The sequence below is a fragment of the Eretmochelys imbricata genome, chromosome 2 (assembly GCF_965152235.1).
Source record: "Eretmochelys imbricata isolate rEreImb1 chromosome 2, rEreImb1.hap1, whole genome shotgun sequence".
Taxonomy (NCBI): Eukaryota; Metazoa; Chordata; order Testudines; family Cheloniidae; genus Eretmochelys; species Eretmochelys imbricata.
The window spans coordinates 40,761,876-40,778,568 of NC_135573.1; the positions used below are offsets into that span (position 1 = coordinate 40,761,876).

Here is a 16,693-nt window from a genome sequence, read left to right on the forward strand (position 1 = left end):
CATCAGAAAATTATTGCATTTCAGATTTCCTGAAGAGAAAATTTGAGAGATATAAGAAGCTTAAAGTTCAAACTATGAAGGGGAAAAAAAAAAAAAAAAAAAAAAATCAGATATACCTGCTTAAGGGATGGATGTGTCCAGATCCACAGCTGTCTAGTTTCAGAAGTAATACAAGACCCATCCTGGGGTTTCCAAATGAAAGTAATAGGACCAAGCACCTCCTCAGGGTAGCGATCTGCACGGTAAAGGACCAGAGAGCCCTGGAGCCTTCCAGACAGACAAGGCACGGCTGCAAAAGTTGGTCCTGGGGGGAAAAAGGAAAAAAAAAAAAAAAATACACATAAAAAGATACAGAAACATCTTCCGTTTCAAAACCTTTCTACAAATGGACCACCAGTAAGAAGCTTCAGAGTAACAGCCGTGTTAGTTTGTCTTCGCAAAAAGAAAATGAGTACTTGTGGCACCTTAGAGACTAACCAATTTATTTGAGCATGAGCTTTCGTGAGCTACAGCTCACTTCATCGGATGCATACCGTGGAAACTGCAGAAGACATTATATACACACAGAGACCATGAAACAATACCTCCTCCCACCCCACTGTCCTGCTGGTAATAGCTTATCTAAAGTGATCATCAAGTTGGGCCATTTCCAGCACAAATCCAAGTTTTCTCACCCTCCGCCCCCCCCCCACACACAAAACTCACTCTCCTGCTGGTAATAGCTTATCCAAAGTGACCACTCTCCCTACAATGTGCATGGTAATCAAGGTGGGCCATTTCCAGCACAAATCCAGGCTCTCTCACCCCCCCACCCCCCCCGGAAACACACACACACACACACACTCACTCTCCCACTGGCAATAGCTCATCCAAACTGTCCACTCTCCAAGTTTAAATCCAAGTTTAACCAGACCGTCGGGGGGGGGGGGGGTAGGAAAAAAACAAGGGGAAATAGGCTACCTTGCATAATGACTTAGCCACTCCCAGTCTCTATTTAAGCCTAAATTAATAGTATCCAACCTACTACAGGACAGGCCTAACAAAGAAAATAACAGAACGCCACTAGCTGTCACCTTCAGCCCCCAACTAAAACCCCTCCAACGTATTATTAAGGATCTATAACCTATCCTGAAGGATGACCCAACACTCTCACAAATCTTGGGAGACAGGCCAGTCCTTGCCTACAGACAGCCCCGCAACCTGAAGCAAATACTCACCAACAACCACACACCACACAACAGAACCACTAACCCACGAACCTATCCTTGCAACAAAGCCCGTTGCCAACTGTGCCCACATATCTATTCAGGGGACACCATCACAGGGCCTAATAACATCAGCCACACTATCAGAGGTTCGTTCACCTGCACATCCACCAATGTGATATATGCCATCATGTGCCAGCAATGCCCCTCTGCCATTTACATTGGTCAAACTGGACAGTCTCTACGTAAAAGAATAAATGGACACAAATCAGATGTCAAGAATTATAACATTCATAAACCAGTCGGAGAACACTTCAATCTCTCTGGTCACGCAATCACAGACATGAAGGTCGCTATCTTACAACAAAAAAAAACTTCAAATCCAGACTCCAGCGAGAAACTGCTGAATTGGAATTCATTTGCAAATTGGATACTATTAATTTAGGCTTAAATAGAGACTGGGAGTGGCTAAGTCATTATGCAAGGTAGCCTATTTCCCCTTGTTTTTTCCTACCCCCCCCCCCCCCCCCCCCCAGACGGTCTGGTTAAACTTGGATTTAAACTTGGAGAGTGGTCAGTTTGGATGAGCTATTGCCAGCAGGAGAGTGAGTTTGTGTGTGTGTGTTTCCGGGGTGGGGGGGTGAGAGAGTCTGGATTTGTGCTGGAAATGGCCCACCTTGATTACCATGCACATTGTAGGGAGAGTGGTCACTTTGGATGGGCTATTACCAGCAGGAGAGTGAGTTTGTGTGTGTGGTTTTTTTGGAGGGGGGGCGAGGGAGTGAGAGAACCTGGATTTGTGCAGGAAATGGCCCACCTTGATTATTATACACATTGTGAAGAGAGTGGTCACTTTGGATGGGCTATTACCAGCAGGAGAGAGAGTTTGTGTGTGGGGGGGGGGCGAAGGGTGAGAAAACTTGGATTTGTGCTGGAAGTGGCCCAACTTGATGATCACTTTAGATAAGCTATTACCAGCAGGACAGTGGGGTGGGAGGAGGTATTGTTTCATGGTCTTTGTGTGTATATAATGTCTTCTGCAGTTTCCACGGTATGCATCCGATGAAGTGAGCTGTAGCTCACGAAAGCTCATGCTCAAATAAATTGGTTAGTCTCTAAGGTGCCACAAGTACTCCTTTTCTTTTTTCAGTAAGAAGCTGTAACCCAGAAGACCTGATCCTGGTGAAAAAAAGACATTAAAACTCTCCCCCAACTGACACCTGAGATTCTAACAAAAATCTTGTAAGCTATCCCAGCTCTAGTACCCACTACTTTCCACCAATCATCTCCTCAGAAAGATTTTTCAAGTACTTAATATAACCAGAGCTCTGTAGTAGCTTTGTTATAAGTATTCAGTTTATTCAGACTGTACTGTATTTTTATTGTACTGCATTTTTCTGCACCATGAGTCCAATTTTAGTCTCTATTTTGAAGCCTAGTTTCATTTTAAAATATTTATGGAAGTTTTACCTGTATCTATACTACACATCCGAGCAAGCACCTTCAGAAGCTCTCTCTCTTTTCCATTCAGCTCCAGGCAACAGTAATATGATAAATCCTGAAACAACAGAAGATACTGAAGTTAGAATAGGTTTAAAAACAAACTCTGATAAGGAGATGCTAAATAGATAACTTTCCAAGACTTTGATCAGACACGAGAGCTTAAATAACTTTAATATTAAAGTCAAAGACACATAGTAATTTGAATTTTGCTTGCTCTGTATTGTTTATTTAAAAGTAAAGGTTTGACCTCCTTTGCTAATTGCCAGTTTTGATTCGGCAAGCATTTCTTATGTAAGGCACAGATTGTTGGTCTGAGGTTAGACAGAGGAAACAAATTCAGTAACAATGTTTGCCATTGAGAACACCCTGTTTGAGATGCTGTCTTGGGGATTAGAGTTTCCTAGCTTACATATAGGGAAAAGTATTTGAATACAAAACCTTTTAAGTATAAAGAAAAGGAGTACTTGTGGCACCTTAGAGACTAACAAATTTATTTGAGCATAAGCTTTTATGAGCTACAGCTCACTTCATCGGATGCATGCAGTGGAAAATACAAGGGGGAGATTTTATATACACAACATGAAACAATGGGTGTTACCATACACACTATAAGGAGAGTGATCACGTAAGGTGAGCTATTCCCAGCAGGAGAGAAAAAAAAACCAAAACACCTTTTGTAGTGATAATCAAGGTGGGCCATTTCCAGCAGTTTACAAGAATGTCTGAGGAACAGTGGGGGCGTGGGGAGAAACAAGCATGGGGAAATAGTTTTACTTTGTGTAATGACACATTCATTCCCAGTCTTTATTCAAGCCTAATTTAATGGTGTCCAGCTTGCAAATTAATTCCAATTCAGCAGTCTCTCGTTGGAGTCTGTTTTTGAAGTTTTTTGTTGAAGAATTGCCACTTTTAGGTCTGTAAATCGAGTGACCAGAGATTGATGTGTTCTCCAGCTGGTTTTTGAATGTTATAATTCTTGACGTCTGATTTGTGTCCATTTATTCTTTTACGTAGAGACTGTCCGGTTTGGCCAACGTACATGGCAGAGGGGCATTGCTGGCACATGATGGCATACATCACATTGGTAGATGTGCAGGTGAATGAGCCTCTGATAGTGTGGCTGATGTTATTAGGCCTTATGATGGTGTCTTCAATCTCTCTGGTCACTCGATTAGACCTAAAAGTGGCAATTCTTCAACAAAGAACTTCAAAAACAGACTCCAACAAGAGACTGCTGAATTGGAATTAATTTGCAAACTGGACACCATTAAATTAGGCTTGAATAAAGACTGGGAATGAATGTGTCATTACACAAAGTAAAACTATTTCCCCATGCTTGTTTCTCCCCACCCCGCTACTGTTCCTCACATGTTCTTGTCAACTGCTGGAAATGGCCCACCTTGAGCACCACTACAAAAGGTTTTTTCCTCTCCTGCTGGGAATAGCTCACCTTAACTGATCACTCTCATTATAGTGTGTATGGTAACACCCATTTTCGCATGTTCTGTGTCTATAAAATCTCCCCCCTGTATTTTCCACTGCATGCATCCGATGAAGCGAGCTGTAGCTCAAGAAAGCTTATGCTCAAATAAATTTGTTAGTCTAAGGTGCCACAAATACTCCTTTTCTTTTTGTGGATACAGATTAACACAGTTGCTACTCTGAAACCTTTCAAGTATAGTTAAACATTCCCTGCAAAGGTTTGTTTGCCTCAGTCTCTTTCCACCCAATCATTCTCTACCTCAGACATTTCATAACATCAAAAATTAATAGCTAGTAAATCATTATACATGCTTCCCTTCAAGAGCGCTCTAATGAGACATCTATTATAATTTAAAGGTAAACTGCTTAATTATCTAGGCAAGGTAAGTGAAACTGTTGCAAGCATAATACCTGAAGAAGGCAGTGTTTTGTCATGGCTCGGTAGCAAGCCCTATAGCTCTTAGTTGTGGGTCTGTCTCCTAAGCAGTATCCCCATTTCTTCACCATATGAAATCTCTTTGCATGCCAAATATGTGTTTCCAACCAAATATTCTTCTTCTGCCTGCGATTAAACTCCACCACCAAGTTTACGTGACGCCTTCGAGCTTTTCGACACTTGTTCTTTGAATGCTCTTTTTTCTGATGCACAGCTTTCTCTGCCTGTGTTTTCAGAATGGAAGATATTTTCAGTGGCAAGCTTGAAAGCACAAGTAAGTTTCTATAGAAGAGAATGGCTGTTCTGGATTAGAAGACACTGAACACTGCTAAAACATTTATAGCTTAAACATATGGTATAATTTATTGTTCATAATTAAGATTTTTTTTTAATTTTGGGGAGAGAAATCTCAAATTTACACACTTACAAAAAACCCAAAGCCTGTTATTCTTCACCTAAGAACACTGAGGTTAAAATTTTACAATTTTATCAGCAAAAAATGAGTTTGTTTGCCTGTTGTCCAAATTTCTGCACAAAAATCAAAATATACTACATATTGATAATATAAAGGCTGGAAAGACAGAGGGTGTTGAGAATCAGTCCTCAAGTGCACCAGCAGAGTTGAATAGAGAGTCCTGCACTATTCATGACTGCTGCCAGTGTTTATTACAGCTCACTCTCAGGAAAACCTGCAGACAGGTGAATTTTAGCCTTTGCAAGTAGACACTGGTCTCTTCAGACAAGTGGCTGACAGCTGTTAGCACCCATAATTAATTTTACTGTATATCAGACTACATGAGATGGCAGAGGTAGATTTAAGGATACTGCGTGCCCTCGTCCTTTTCCTAAAGATTTATGACTAGCAGTATACCAATAAGTCATTATCTTTAAGGATAAACTGAAGAGAACCTGAATTGCCAGAGGGGTATCACTGAAGTTTGATACCCAAGTCACTTCATTTGATTAAAAAGACCTGGAACTGAGTTTTTTTCTTTTTGACTCCAGTAGGAGTAAGTCTTAAAGTTTAAGTATCCTAATATATAGGTTAAAGGCATAAGTCACATTAGAGGACACTAAAGGCCACACCATACAGAATAATACAAAATAATAAATTAGTATAAGCATTTGTATTTTGGGAAAAAATTACTTGAAATTATATTCAGAATCTTTGCAGTGACGAGATCTTTTGATTTCAGAACCAGTCATTTTATCAAATACAGATTTGTTTAAGGAAATAATTGATTGCTGTAAAGCAATGGCTGAGGGCTACTATGAGTAAGTATTTCGCTGCCATTTAGTCAGTCACCCTTAAATTACTCAGAATACACATTAGGAATGCTAGGCTCAGCAATAGAAGTAACAACAAATTTAAGGAACCATGCACACACTAAAAGCAGGAAGGGAAAACAGACATAAAACATACTTCAAAAATAACTGAACGATGCAGTTTAGAGACCAGTCATATTTAGATACCAAATGCTATAAGTGAATTGTACCTCTTTTCTGGCAATCTCACGGAGCCGTCTAGGTAGGCGTTTAATATTGTGACTCATGGCTCGTCTTCGCATGTGCCTAGGCAGAGTCTGAAAGACTAATGAATTGGAAGACTTCTGTGTAACTGCCTTCAACATAACACTGATTTCAGCAGCACGGGCTTGAGCAAAGGTAGATGCTGAAATGAAAAAAACATGCAGAGGTGATATAATGGAAACAGAATTAAATAAGAGGCTTGCCTTTTGCTTACTTTGTTTTATAATACAAGCCAATACAAAAGTTTTGCAGCAATAAAGTTTGCAATTTTAAAATTGTGTAACTATGGAATTATAGTATATTGCTGCTATAACTCCCTAATGACTCTTACAATATTAACTTTTGTTTTGTTTAGTAAACTACTCAAATAGTTGTACCCTATTACTGAAATAATTTAAGTTATTTAGGTATTTTGATGCTCTCAGCAGAAACCACACAGTCATGCAGCACATGATTCTAAAAGCCTTGCTGAATATTCTCCTTAGACCACATTTAATTTAACTGAAAATAGAATTTATATAATTTGTTTTGAGTGTTCAAAGCTGAAAAAAAAAACCTATTGGTGGAGATACCATAATTGCTTCCCTTTTGGCCATTGCAGAATGTTTACAAATACATTGACAACAATCATGCCTGGATAACTGACAGAACTGATTTTAAAGTTTACCAATTGATACAGTATTGCCAAATCATGTAAATTAGTACGTTTTATTTGCCCCTTTGATTCCACATAGGAGGGCTTTTCTCCAACTAAAATAGCATTTAATTTATGTGAACATAAGAATGGCCACACTGGGTCAGACCAAAGGTCCACCTAGCCCAGTATCCTGTCTTCCGACAGTGGCCAGTGCCAGGTGCCCCAGAAGGAATGCACAGAGCAGGTAATCATGCACAAAGCCTTGGAAACAAGCAGGGAGAACTGGAGGCCCTGGTGATGTCAAGGAATTATGACGTGATTGGAATAACAGAGACTTGGTGGGATAACTCACATGACTGGAGTACTGTCATGGATGGTTATAAACTGTTCAGGAAAGACAGGCAGGGCAGAAAAGGTGGGGGAGTAGCACTGTATGTAAGGGAGCAGTATGACTGCTCAGAGCTCTGGTACGAAACTGCAGAAAAACCTGAGTGTCTCTGGATTAAGTTTAGAAGTGTGAACAACAGGAGTGATGTAGTGGTGGGAGTCTGCTATAGACCACCGGACCAGGGGGATGAGGTGGATGAGGCTTTCTTCCGGCAGCTCGCGGAAGCTACTAGATCGCATGCCCTGGTTCTCATGGGTGACTTTAATTTTCCTGATATCTGCTGGGAGAGCAATACAGCGGTGCATAGACAATCCAGGAAGTTTTTGGAAAGCATAGGGGACAATTTCCTGGTGCAAGTGCTAGAGGAGCCAACTAGGGGGGGAGCTTTTCTTGAACTGCTGCTCACAAACCGGGAAGAATTAGTAGGGGAAGCGAAAGTGGATGGGAATCTGGGAGGCAGTGACCATGAGTTGGTTGAGTTCAGGATCCTGACACAGGGAAGAAAGGTAAGCAGCAGGATACGGACCCTGGACTTCAGGAAAGCAGACTTCGACTCCCTCAGGGAACGGATGGGTAGGATCCCCTGGGGGACTAACATGAAGGGGAAAGGAGTCCAGGAGAGCTGGCTGTATTTCAAGGAATCCCTGCTGAGATTACAGGGACAAACCATCCCAATGTGACGAAAGAATAGTAAATATGGCAGGCGACCAGCTTGGCTTAACGGTGAAATCCTAGCGGATCTTAAGCATAAAAAAGAAGCTTACAAGAAGTGGAAGGTTTCAGAGTAACAGCCATGTTAGTCTGTCTTCGCAAAAAGAAAAGGAGTACTTGTGGCACCTTAGAGACTAACCAATTTATTTGAGCATGAGCTTTCGTGAGCTACAGCTCACTTCATCGGATGCATACCGTGGAAACTGCAGCAGACTTTATATACACACAGAGAATATGAAACAATACCTCCTCCCACCCCGCTGTCCTGCTGGTAATAGCTTATCTAAAGTGATCATCAAGTTGGGCCATTTCCAGCACAAATCCAGGTTTTCTCACCCTCCACCCCCACCACACAAATTCACTCTCCTGCTGGTGATAGCCCATCCAAAGTGACAACTCTCTACACAATGTGCATGATAATCAAGTTGGGCCATTTCCTGCACAAATCCAGGTTCTCTCACTCCCTCACCCCCCCTCCCAAAAACCACACACACAAACTCACTATCCTGCTGGTAATAGCTAATCCAAAGTGACCACTCTCCCTACAATGTGCATGATAATCAAGGTGGGCCATTTCCAGCACAAATCCAGGTTTTCTCACCCCCCCACCCCCATACACACACAAACTCACTCTCCTGCTGGTAATAGCTCATCCAAACTGACCACTCTCCAAGTTTAAATCCAAGTTAAACCAGAACATCTGGGGGGGGGGGGGGGAGGAAAAAACAAGGGGAAATAGGCTACCTTGCATAATGACTTAGCCACTCCCAGTCTCTATTTAAGCCTAAATTAATAGTATCCAATTTGCAAATGAATTCCAATTCAGCAGTTTCTCGCTGGAGTCTGGATTTGAAGTTTTTTTTTGTTGTAAGATAGCGACCTTCATGTCTGTGATTGCGTGACCAGAGAGATTGAAGTGTTCTCCGACTGGTTTATGAATGTTATAATTCTTGACATCTGATTTGTGTCCATTTATTCTTTTACGTAGAGACTGTCCAGTTTGACCAATGTAAATGGCAGAGGGGCATTGCTGGCACATGATGGCATATATCACATTGGTGGATGTGCAGGTGAACGAACCTCTGATAGTGTGGCTGATGTTATTAGGCCCTGTGATGGTGTCCCCTGAATAGATATGTGGGCACAGTTGGCAACGGGCTTTGTTGCAAGGATAAGTTCCTGGGTTAGTGGTTCTGTTGCGTGGTATGTGGTTGTTGGTGAGTATTTGCTTCAGGTTGCGGGGCTGTCTGTAGGCAAGGACTGGCCTGTCTCCCAAGATTTGTGAGAGTGTTGGGTCATCCTTTAGGATAGGTTGTAGATCCTTAATAATGCGTTGGAGGGGTTTTAGTTGGGGGCTGAAGGTGACGGCTAGTGGCGTTCTGTTATTTTCTTTGTTAGGCCTGTCCTGTAATAGGTAACTTCTGGGAACTCTTCTGGCTCTATCAATCTGTTTCTTTATTTCCGCAGGTGGGTATTGTAGTTGTAAGAAAGCTTGACAGAGATCTTGTAGGTGTTTGTCTCTCTCTGAGGGGTTGGAGCAAATGCGGTTGTATCGCAGAGCTTGGCTGTAGACGATGGATCGTGTGGTATGGTCAGGGTGAAAGCTGGAGGCATGCAGGTAGGAAGAGAGGTCAGTAGGTTTCCAGTATAGGGTGGTGTTTATGTGACCATTGTTTATTAATACTGTAGTGTCCAGGAAGTGGATCTCTTGTGTGGACTGGACCAGGCTGAGGTTGATGGTGGGATGGAAATTGTGGAAATCATGGTAGAATTCCTCAAGGGCTTCTTTTCCATGGGTCCAGATGATGAAGATGTCATCGATATAGCGCAAGTAGAGTAGGGGCGTTAGGGGACGAGAGCTGAGGAAGCGTTGTTCTAAATCAGCCATAAAAATGTTGGCATACTGTGGGGCCATGCGGGTACCCATAGCAGTGCCACTGATCTGAAGGTATACATTGTCCCCAAATGTAAAATAGTTATGGGTAAGGACAAAGTCACAAAGTTCAGCCACCAGGTTAGCCGTGACATTATCGGGGATAGTGTTCTTGACGGCTTGTAGTCCATCTGTGTGTGGAATGTTGGTGTAGAGGGCTTCTACATCCAGAGTGGCCAGGATGGTGTTATCAGGAAGATCACAGATGGATTGAAGTTTCCTCAGGAAGTCAGTGGTGTCTCAAAGGTAGCTGGGAGTGCTGGTAGCGTAGGGCCTGAGGAGGGAGTCTACATAGCCAGACAATCCTGCTGTCAGGGTGCCAATGCCTGAGATGATGGGGTGCCCAGGATTTCCAGGTTTATGGATCTTGGGTAGTAGATAGAATATCCCAGGTCGGGGTTCCAGGGGTGTGTCTGTGCGGATTTGATCTTGTGCTTTTTCAGGAAGTTTCTTGAGCAAATGCTGTAGTTGCTTTTGGTAACTCTCAGTGGGATCATAGGGTAATGGCTTGTAGAAACTCGTGTTGGAGTTTCTACATTGTGTAGAGAGTTGTCACTTTGGATGGGCTATCACCAGCAGGAGAGTGAATTTGCGTGGGGGGGTGGAGGGTGAGAAAACCTGGATTTGTGCTGGAAATGGCCCAACTTGATGATCACTTTAGATAAGCTATTACCAGCAGGACAGTGGGGTGGGAGGAGGTATTGTTTCATGGTCTTTGTGTGTATATAATGTCTTCTGCAGTTTCCACGGTATGCATCCGATGAAGTGAGCTGTAGCTCACGAAAGCTCATGCTCAAATAAATTGGTTAGTCTCTAAGGTGCCACAAGTACTCCTTTTCTTTTTAAGAAGTGGAAGGTTGGACATATGACCAGGGAAGAGTATAAAAATATTGCTCGGGCATGTAGGAATGAAATTAGGAGGGCCAAATCGCACCTGGAGCTGCAGCTAGCGAGAGATGTTAAGAGTAACAAGAAGGGTTTCTTCAGGTATGTTGGCAACAAGAAGAAAGCCAAGGAAAGTGTGGGCCCCTTCATGAATGAGGGAGGCAACCTAGTGACAGAGGATGTGGAAAAAGCTAATGTACTCAATGCTTTTTTTGCCTCTGTCTTCACTAACAAGGTCAGCTCCCAGACTGCTGTGCTGGGCATCACAACATGTGGAATAGATGGCCAGCCCTCTGTGGAGAAAGAGCTGGTTAGGGACTATTTAGAAAAGCTGGACGTGCACAAGTCCATGGGGCCGGACGAGTTGCATCCAAGAGTGCTAAAAGAACTGGCAGCTGTGATTGCAGAGCCATTGGCCTTTATCTTTGAAAACTCGTGGCGAACGGGGGAAGTCCCGGATGACTGGAAAAAGGCTAATGTAGTGCCAATCTTTAAAAAAGGGAAGAAGGAGGATCCTGGGAACTACAGGTCAGTCAGCCTCACCTCAGTCCCTGGAAAAATCATGGAGCAGGTCCTCAAGAAATCAATCCTGAAGCACTTACATGAGAGGAAAGTGATCAGGAACAGTCAGCATGGATTCACCAAGGGAAGGTCATGCCTGACTAATCTAATCGCCTTCTATGATGAGATTACTAGTTCTGTGGATGAAGGGAAAGCAATGGATGTATTGTATCTTGACTTTAGCAAAGCTTTTGACACGGTCTCCCACAGTATTCTTGTCAGCAAGTTAAAGTAGTATGGGCTGGATGAATGCACTATAAGGTGGGTAGAAAGTTGGCTAGATTGTCGGGCTCAACAGGTAGCGATCAATGGCTCCATGTCTAGTTGGCAGCCGGTGTCAAGTGGAGTGCCCCAGTGGTCGGTCCTGGGGCCGGTTTTGTTCAATATCTTCATAAATGATCTGGAGGATGGTGTGGATTGCACTCTCAGCAAATTTGCGGATGATACTAAACTGGGAGGAGTGGTAGACACGCTGGAGGGCAGGGATAGGATACAGAGGGACCTAGACAAATTGGAGGATTGGGCCAAAAGAAATCTGATGAGGTTCACTAAGGATAAGCGCAGGGTCCTGCACTTAGGATGGAAGAACCCAATGTACAGCTACAGACTAGGGACCGAATGGCTAGGCAGCAGTTCTGCAGAAAAGGACCTAGGGATGACAGTGGACGAGAAGCTGGATATGAGTCAGCAGTGTGCCCTTGTTGCCAAGAAGGCCAATGGTATTTTGGGATGTATAAGTAGGGGCATAGCGAGCAGATCGAGGGACGTGATCATCCCCCTCTATTTGACATTGGTGAGGCGTCATCTGGAGTACTGTGTCCAGTTTTGGGCCCCACACTACAAGAAGGATGTGGATAAATTGGAAAGAGTCCAGCGAAGGGCAACAAAAATTATTAGTGGTCTGGAACACATGACTTATGAGGAGAGGCTGAGGGAACTGGGATTGTTTAGTCTGCGGAAGAGAAGAATGAGGGGGGATTTGATAGCTGCTTTCAACTACCTGAGAGGTGGTTCCAGAGAGGATGGTTCTAGACTATTCTCAGTGGTAGAAGAGGACAGGACAAGGAGTAATGGTTTCAAGTTGCAGTGGGGGAGGTTTAGGTTGGATATTAGGAAAAACTTTTTCACTAGGAGGGTGGTGAAACACTGGAATGCGTTGCCTAGGGAGGTGGTGGAATCTCCTTCCTTAGAAGTTTTTAAGGTCAGGCTTGACAAAGCCATGGCTGGGATGATTTTGCTGGGGGTTGGTCCTGCTTTGAGCAGGGGGTTGGACTAGATGACCTCCTGAGGTCCCTTCCAACCCTGATATTCTATGATTGCCCTTCCCATGTACCCCACCTCTGCAGAGTAGGGGAGGGGAGACAGGGCTCAGGACAGAGCAGGAGAGCTTTCAGTGAGTGCCTTAAAGAGACAGCACATGGCATCTCTCGGAAACTTCCCCAGCAGCCAGCACACCCTGTCTCTGTGTCATGCGCACAGACAGTCTTTCACACTCACCTCCCAACACATACTTGTATTATTGTTGTTGTTACTTCTTGGTACTTCCTGCAATTCACGTATATTCTCTGTAATATTATTCTTTCAAAGTGTGTTATTTTTAGTTTTTTGACTGGTCTATGCATATCATTTTTATTTCTCTCTTACTACTCAAAGAATTAAATTGAAGTACGAGTTCTAAAATATCTAACCTGTTTTGGCTGGAGTAATTATCCCTATGGTAACTTTTTAAAAACATATTCTAGCTAGGTTTTTTGTTTCTACTGGTGGTACACATCCGCGCATACCTCAGTGCGCATAACAAAAGTTATTCTGCACATGGATGGAGGAAATTAGAGGGAACACTGCATCATCCCTGCCAATCCTGGTTAATAGCCATTGATGGACCTATCCTCCAGGAATTTATCTAGTTCTTTTTTGAACCCTGTTATAGTCTTGGCCTTCATAACATCTTTTGGCAAAGAGTTCCACAGGTTGACTGTGCATTGCATGAAGAAATATTTATTTTGTTTTAAACCTGCTGCCTCTTAGTTCTTGTTTTATGAGAACTTCCTTATTTACTTCCTCCACGTCAGTCATGATTTTATAGAGCTCTATCATATCCCCTCTTGGACCTCTCTTTTCCATCTGAAAAGTCCCAATCTTATTAATCTCTCCTCATATGGAAGCCGTTCCATACCCCTAATCATTTTTGTTGCCCTTTTCTGAACCTTTTCCAATATATCTTTGAGACAAGGCAACCATATTTGCATGCAGTATTCACAATGTGGGCATAAGACCACCTGGAAACATCCTCAGTCCAAACACTGGCACCCACTTAAGTATGTTATAATCAGAGCCCAAGATTAGGACGACATCCGTATAACACAAGCCATGAGAGGTACAGATCACTGGTGGACAGACCTTAGATTAGTAAGATCAGTTGTGAGCCTTATGTGTAGCTATATGTCACAGTGAAAAATAGGCTACATGTGTAGCTACACGTGTCGGTAAAAGGCTCCTGCTACTGGGGCCTTTCCCTGCTGCTGTGGGGAAAGATTACAGCAGCAGGGAGGAAGCAGGACACTACACTACTAAAAAGAGCAACATAGGATGGGGAAGGTACTGCTTGGATAAGTAGGGTATGCACCCACAGGATTCAGGCATGTTCTTACTCTACGTGCCTAAGCAGTGCCTCGCAATCTACACTGGTTTATATCAGCACTAGAGGCCGTGATGCGTAGTGTATGTCCTCTACATACTGCCAAAAGTGTGCAGTGTAGACATATCTTAAAAATGTAGGTCCACTGACAACATTCATTTTTCTAACCTACAAAAATCCAGAATATGTATGTCTTTGTGACCAAGTACGTTTAAATCCACAATACTGAGGGGAAAAAAAAAAAAAAAAAAAAGTGTGGCTTAACAAAGATTTAGTGTTAGTTTCAATCCAGAAGGGTATTTCTACTGAGGGGAAAAATACCTGATAAAACAGAAGTCCACAAGTGCATACCAAATAAGGTCTCAGTTCTTCCAGATTTTACTATCTATTTTACTTTATAGATTTTTACTATTTAAAAACAAAAAAACATGGACCTGAACTATCAGTCCATGGTAACTTCTAGCAAAAATTTCTCTGGACACTTACCTGTTACGTATTTAGGCATTTCTTGAGAAACATTTTGGCGTCCTCCTCCCCAACCTCCTCTTCCTCTACCTCTCTCACCTCTATTTTGCCCCTTAGAAAAATGTTGTTCTTTCCTGTACGAAGGTCCAGGAGACTGATGTTGAGGTCTCTGCTGCTGATACTCCTGGGAACTATCAGGATGGAGATCTGCTAGCATGTTGAAAGAGAGAAACAGAGGACATGAAAATGCTATTAGACTAGCCTGAATAAACGAGCAAATAAAGTTTTTCTAGCATGTGACTACATTTTTGAAAACGAAAGAGAAAAAGTCATTTTTCTATTCAGATCCAGTTTCCGTAAGTTTATGTGATCCCTTTAAGAAGCAGTATGTTTAAAAAAATTAAGTGAGCTCTGATTATTTTTAAGTTGATTTTAAAGAAGTGCACAAAACCTTGAACAAAGGTGGCCCTAAAAACATAATGCTGTCAGTTCATCTGTTTACAAACACTTAATTTACCTAATTTAGGTGAAGAGAAGTACCACCATTGGTTCAAATGCACTAAACACTGACCGACATACAAAAAGATGACAGTTGGGAAAAATATTTGTATTCAATAAATATTGAATGAACTTCACACATTTCACACCTTGTTTTGTAGTTTGAAAAGAGCTACTTCCCCCATTATGGTGCTGTATTCCACCATGACATGGTCCACACTCAGAAGATAAAGTGACACTAGCAGGCTGATTTCTCATTTTCTTGGCTCGTTTCTTCTCTCTTGCATTAGACATTTCTGGCGAAAAAACAAACAAAAATTAAAAAGGAGACCATCAGCACATGTACTCTTCCACTTGGCATCACAAACCAATACCTCAGGCCTTATCTATGCACACAAATTGTACCACTTCACCTATACACCAGTACAGTTAAGTGGTACAACTTCCCCACATGTTGCTGCAATTCTGTTGTTATAAAGGTGCTTTACAGTAGAATAGCTAATTCTGTAGGTCAGGGGAAAAGCAACAGGCTACACTGGTTTAGCAGAATTCAATTTTTTAAAATATTTCAACAGATAATATCCATGTTAATTTTAAGCATTTTTAATTTTTACCAAGTTTTCAGTTAAACAAAATTATGGGGGGGGGGGGGGTGAGACAATAATGTAATAAAAGTAAATGATGAGATTAAAAAAGTTAAAGCTTTTTAGCTGTTAAAACACAAAACCACCACCATCACAAGTCAAAATAAGCATTCTTAAATCAAATTAATAAATGCTCAATCATTTTTCTAACTTTTGCTATCTATAAATTTCAGTTATCAATGGAAATATTTTTTCTCCATTTGTGTGTGTATGGTAAAATCAACACTTAGTGACATTTACAGATAGAAAACTAATCCTTCCAAGCTTAGCTATAACACACCTTTACACAGAGAAACACATCCACACCAGAAGTTGGACCAATTTAATTATCAAACCCTAGCAGAATAGTTTTGCTGGTACAAAATCAGTGGACACACAAGTCATAAAGGAAACAAATAAATTAAATGGAAAGCTGCAAGTAGATTCCTTAAAACAATCCAGCCACTGCACAAAATATTGACAGGTTTGACTGCATGCTATATAGAAACGGTTTTACAATCTATGCCAATCCGAATCCCAAACTGAACTTCATCTTCTGCTGAAATTGTTGGAGTAAGGCACGAGACGTTTAGCAGATGTGTTTCCCCTGGAGTGAACTTAGTGAAGGGGACGGGGGGGACCACATATAATGCACGTGTCTGACCTTCGCTTCCTGACTCAGCATGTCGGATGCTACAACGCACAGCCTGTGGGGAGGGGGGGGGGAGGAGGAGGAGGAATGACTGCTAGGGAGCCGGCTATTGCCGCATCCCGTCACAGGCTAGCGCTGCAATGCAGGGACAGGACAGCCAAGGCGACCTGAGTCCATACAGCCAGGGCTGGGGTGATGGGCACAGGGCCAGAGCAACCAGGCACCCCAACGAATAGCGGGAGCGCGCGCGCCCCGGGGGGGAGGAGAGCGCGGGGCACCGGCACCGGCCCCGGGGGGGGGGGGAGCGGGGCGGGGCACCGGCCCCCAGGGAGAGCGGGGCGGGGCACCGGCCCGGCGGGCGGGCGACCGGACACCCCCTGGGAGAGCAGGGCACAGCGCTGAGGCCCCCAGGCGGTACCTGGAAGCGGAAGAGTGTAGATGTCCCACGTAGGAGCAGCCTCTGTCCCACCAGGCTCTGCCCCTCTCCCCAGCAGCGGAGCAGCCTCCGGCTACTGCTCTCCCGCCAGCGCTCAGCTCCCCGGCCTT

General features: G+C 43.1%; 1 protein-coding gene across 2 annotated transcripts in view; it reads right to left on the reverse strand.

Annotated features, from left to right (window-relative positions):
• POP1 (POP1 ribonuclease P/MRP subunit) overlaps positions 1 to 16,668 on the reverse strand; it is a 44,180-nt gene extending 27,512 nt beyond the window's left edge. The window contains exons 1-7 of one of the 2 annotated variants that reach the window (XM_077809952.1): positions 16,566 to 16,668; positions 15,022 to 15,168; positions 14,396 to 14,584; positions 6,123 to 6,298; positions 4,602 to 4,850; positions 2,676 to 2,763; positions 117 to 304 (exon numbers count right to left, since the gene is read on the reverse strand). In XM_077809952.1, the coding sequence (XP_077666078.1) occupies positions 117 to 304; positions 2,676 to 2,763; positions 4,602 to 4,850; positions 6,123 to 6,298; positions 14,396 to 14,584; positions 15,022 to 15,166 (1,035 nt within the window). In that variant the 5' untranslated portion in view covers positions 15,167 to 15,168; positions 16,566 to 16,668. The remainder of the gene's footprint in view (positions 1 to 116; positions 305 to 2,675; positions 2,764 to 4,601; positions 4,851 to 6,122; positions 6,299 to 14,395; positions 14,585 to 15,021; positions 15,169 to 16,565) is intronic. The other variant, XM_077809953.1, reaches the window with a different exon arrangement.
• Between the last annotated feature and the right edge of the window lie 25 nt (positions 16,669 to 16,693).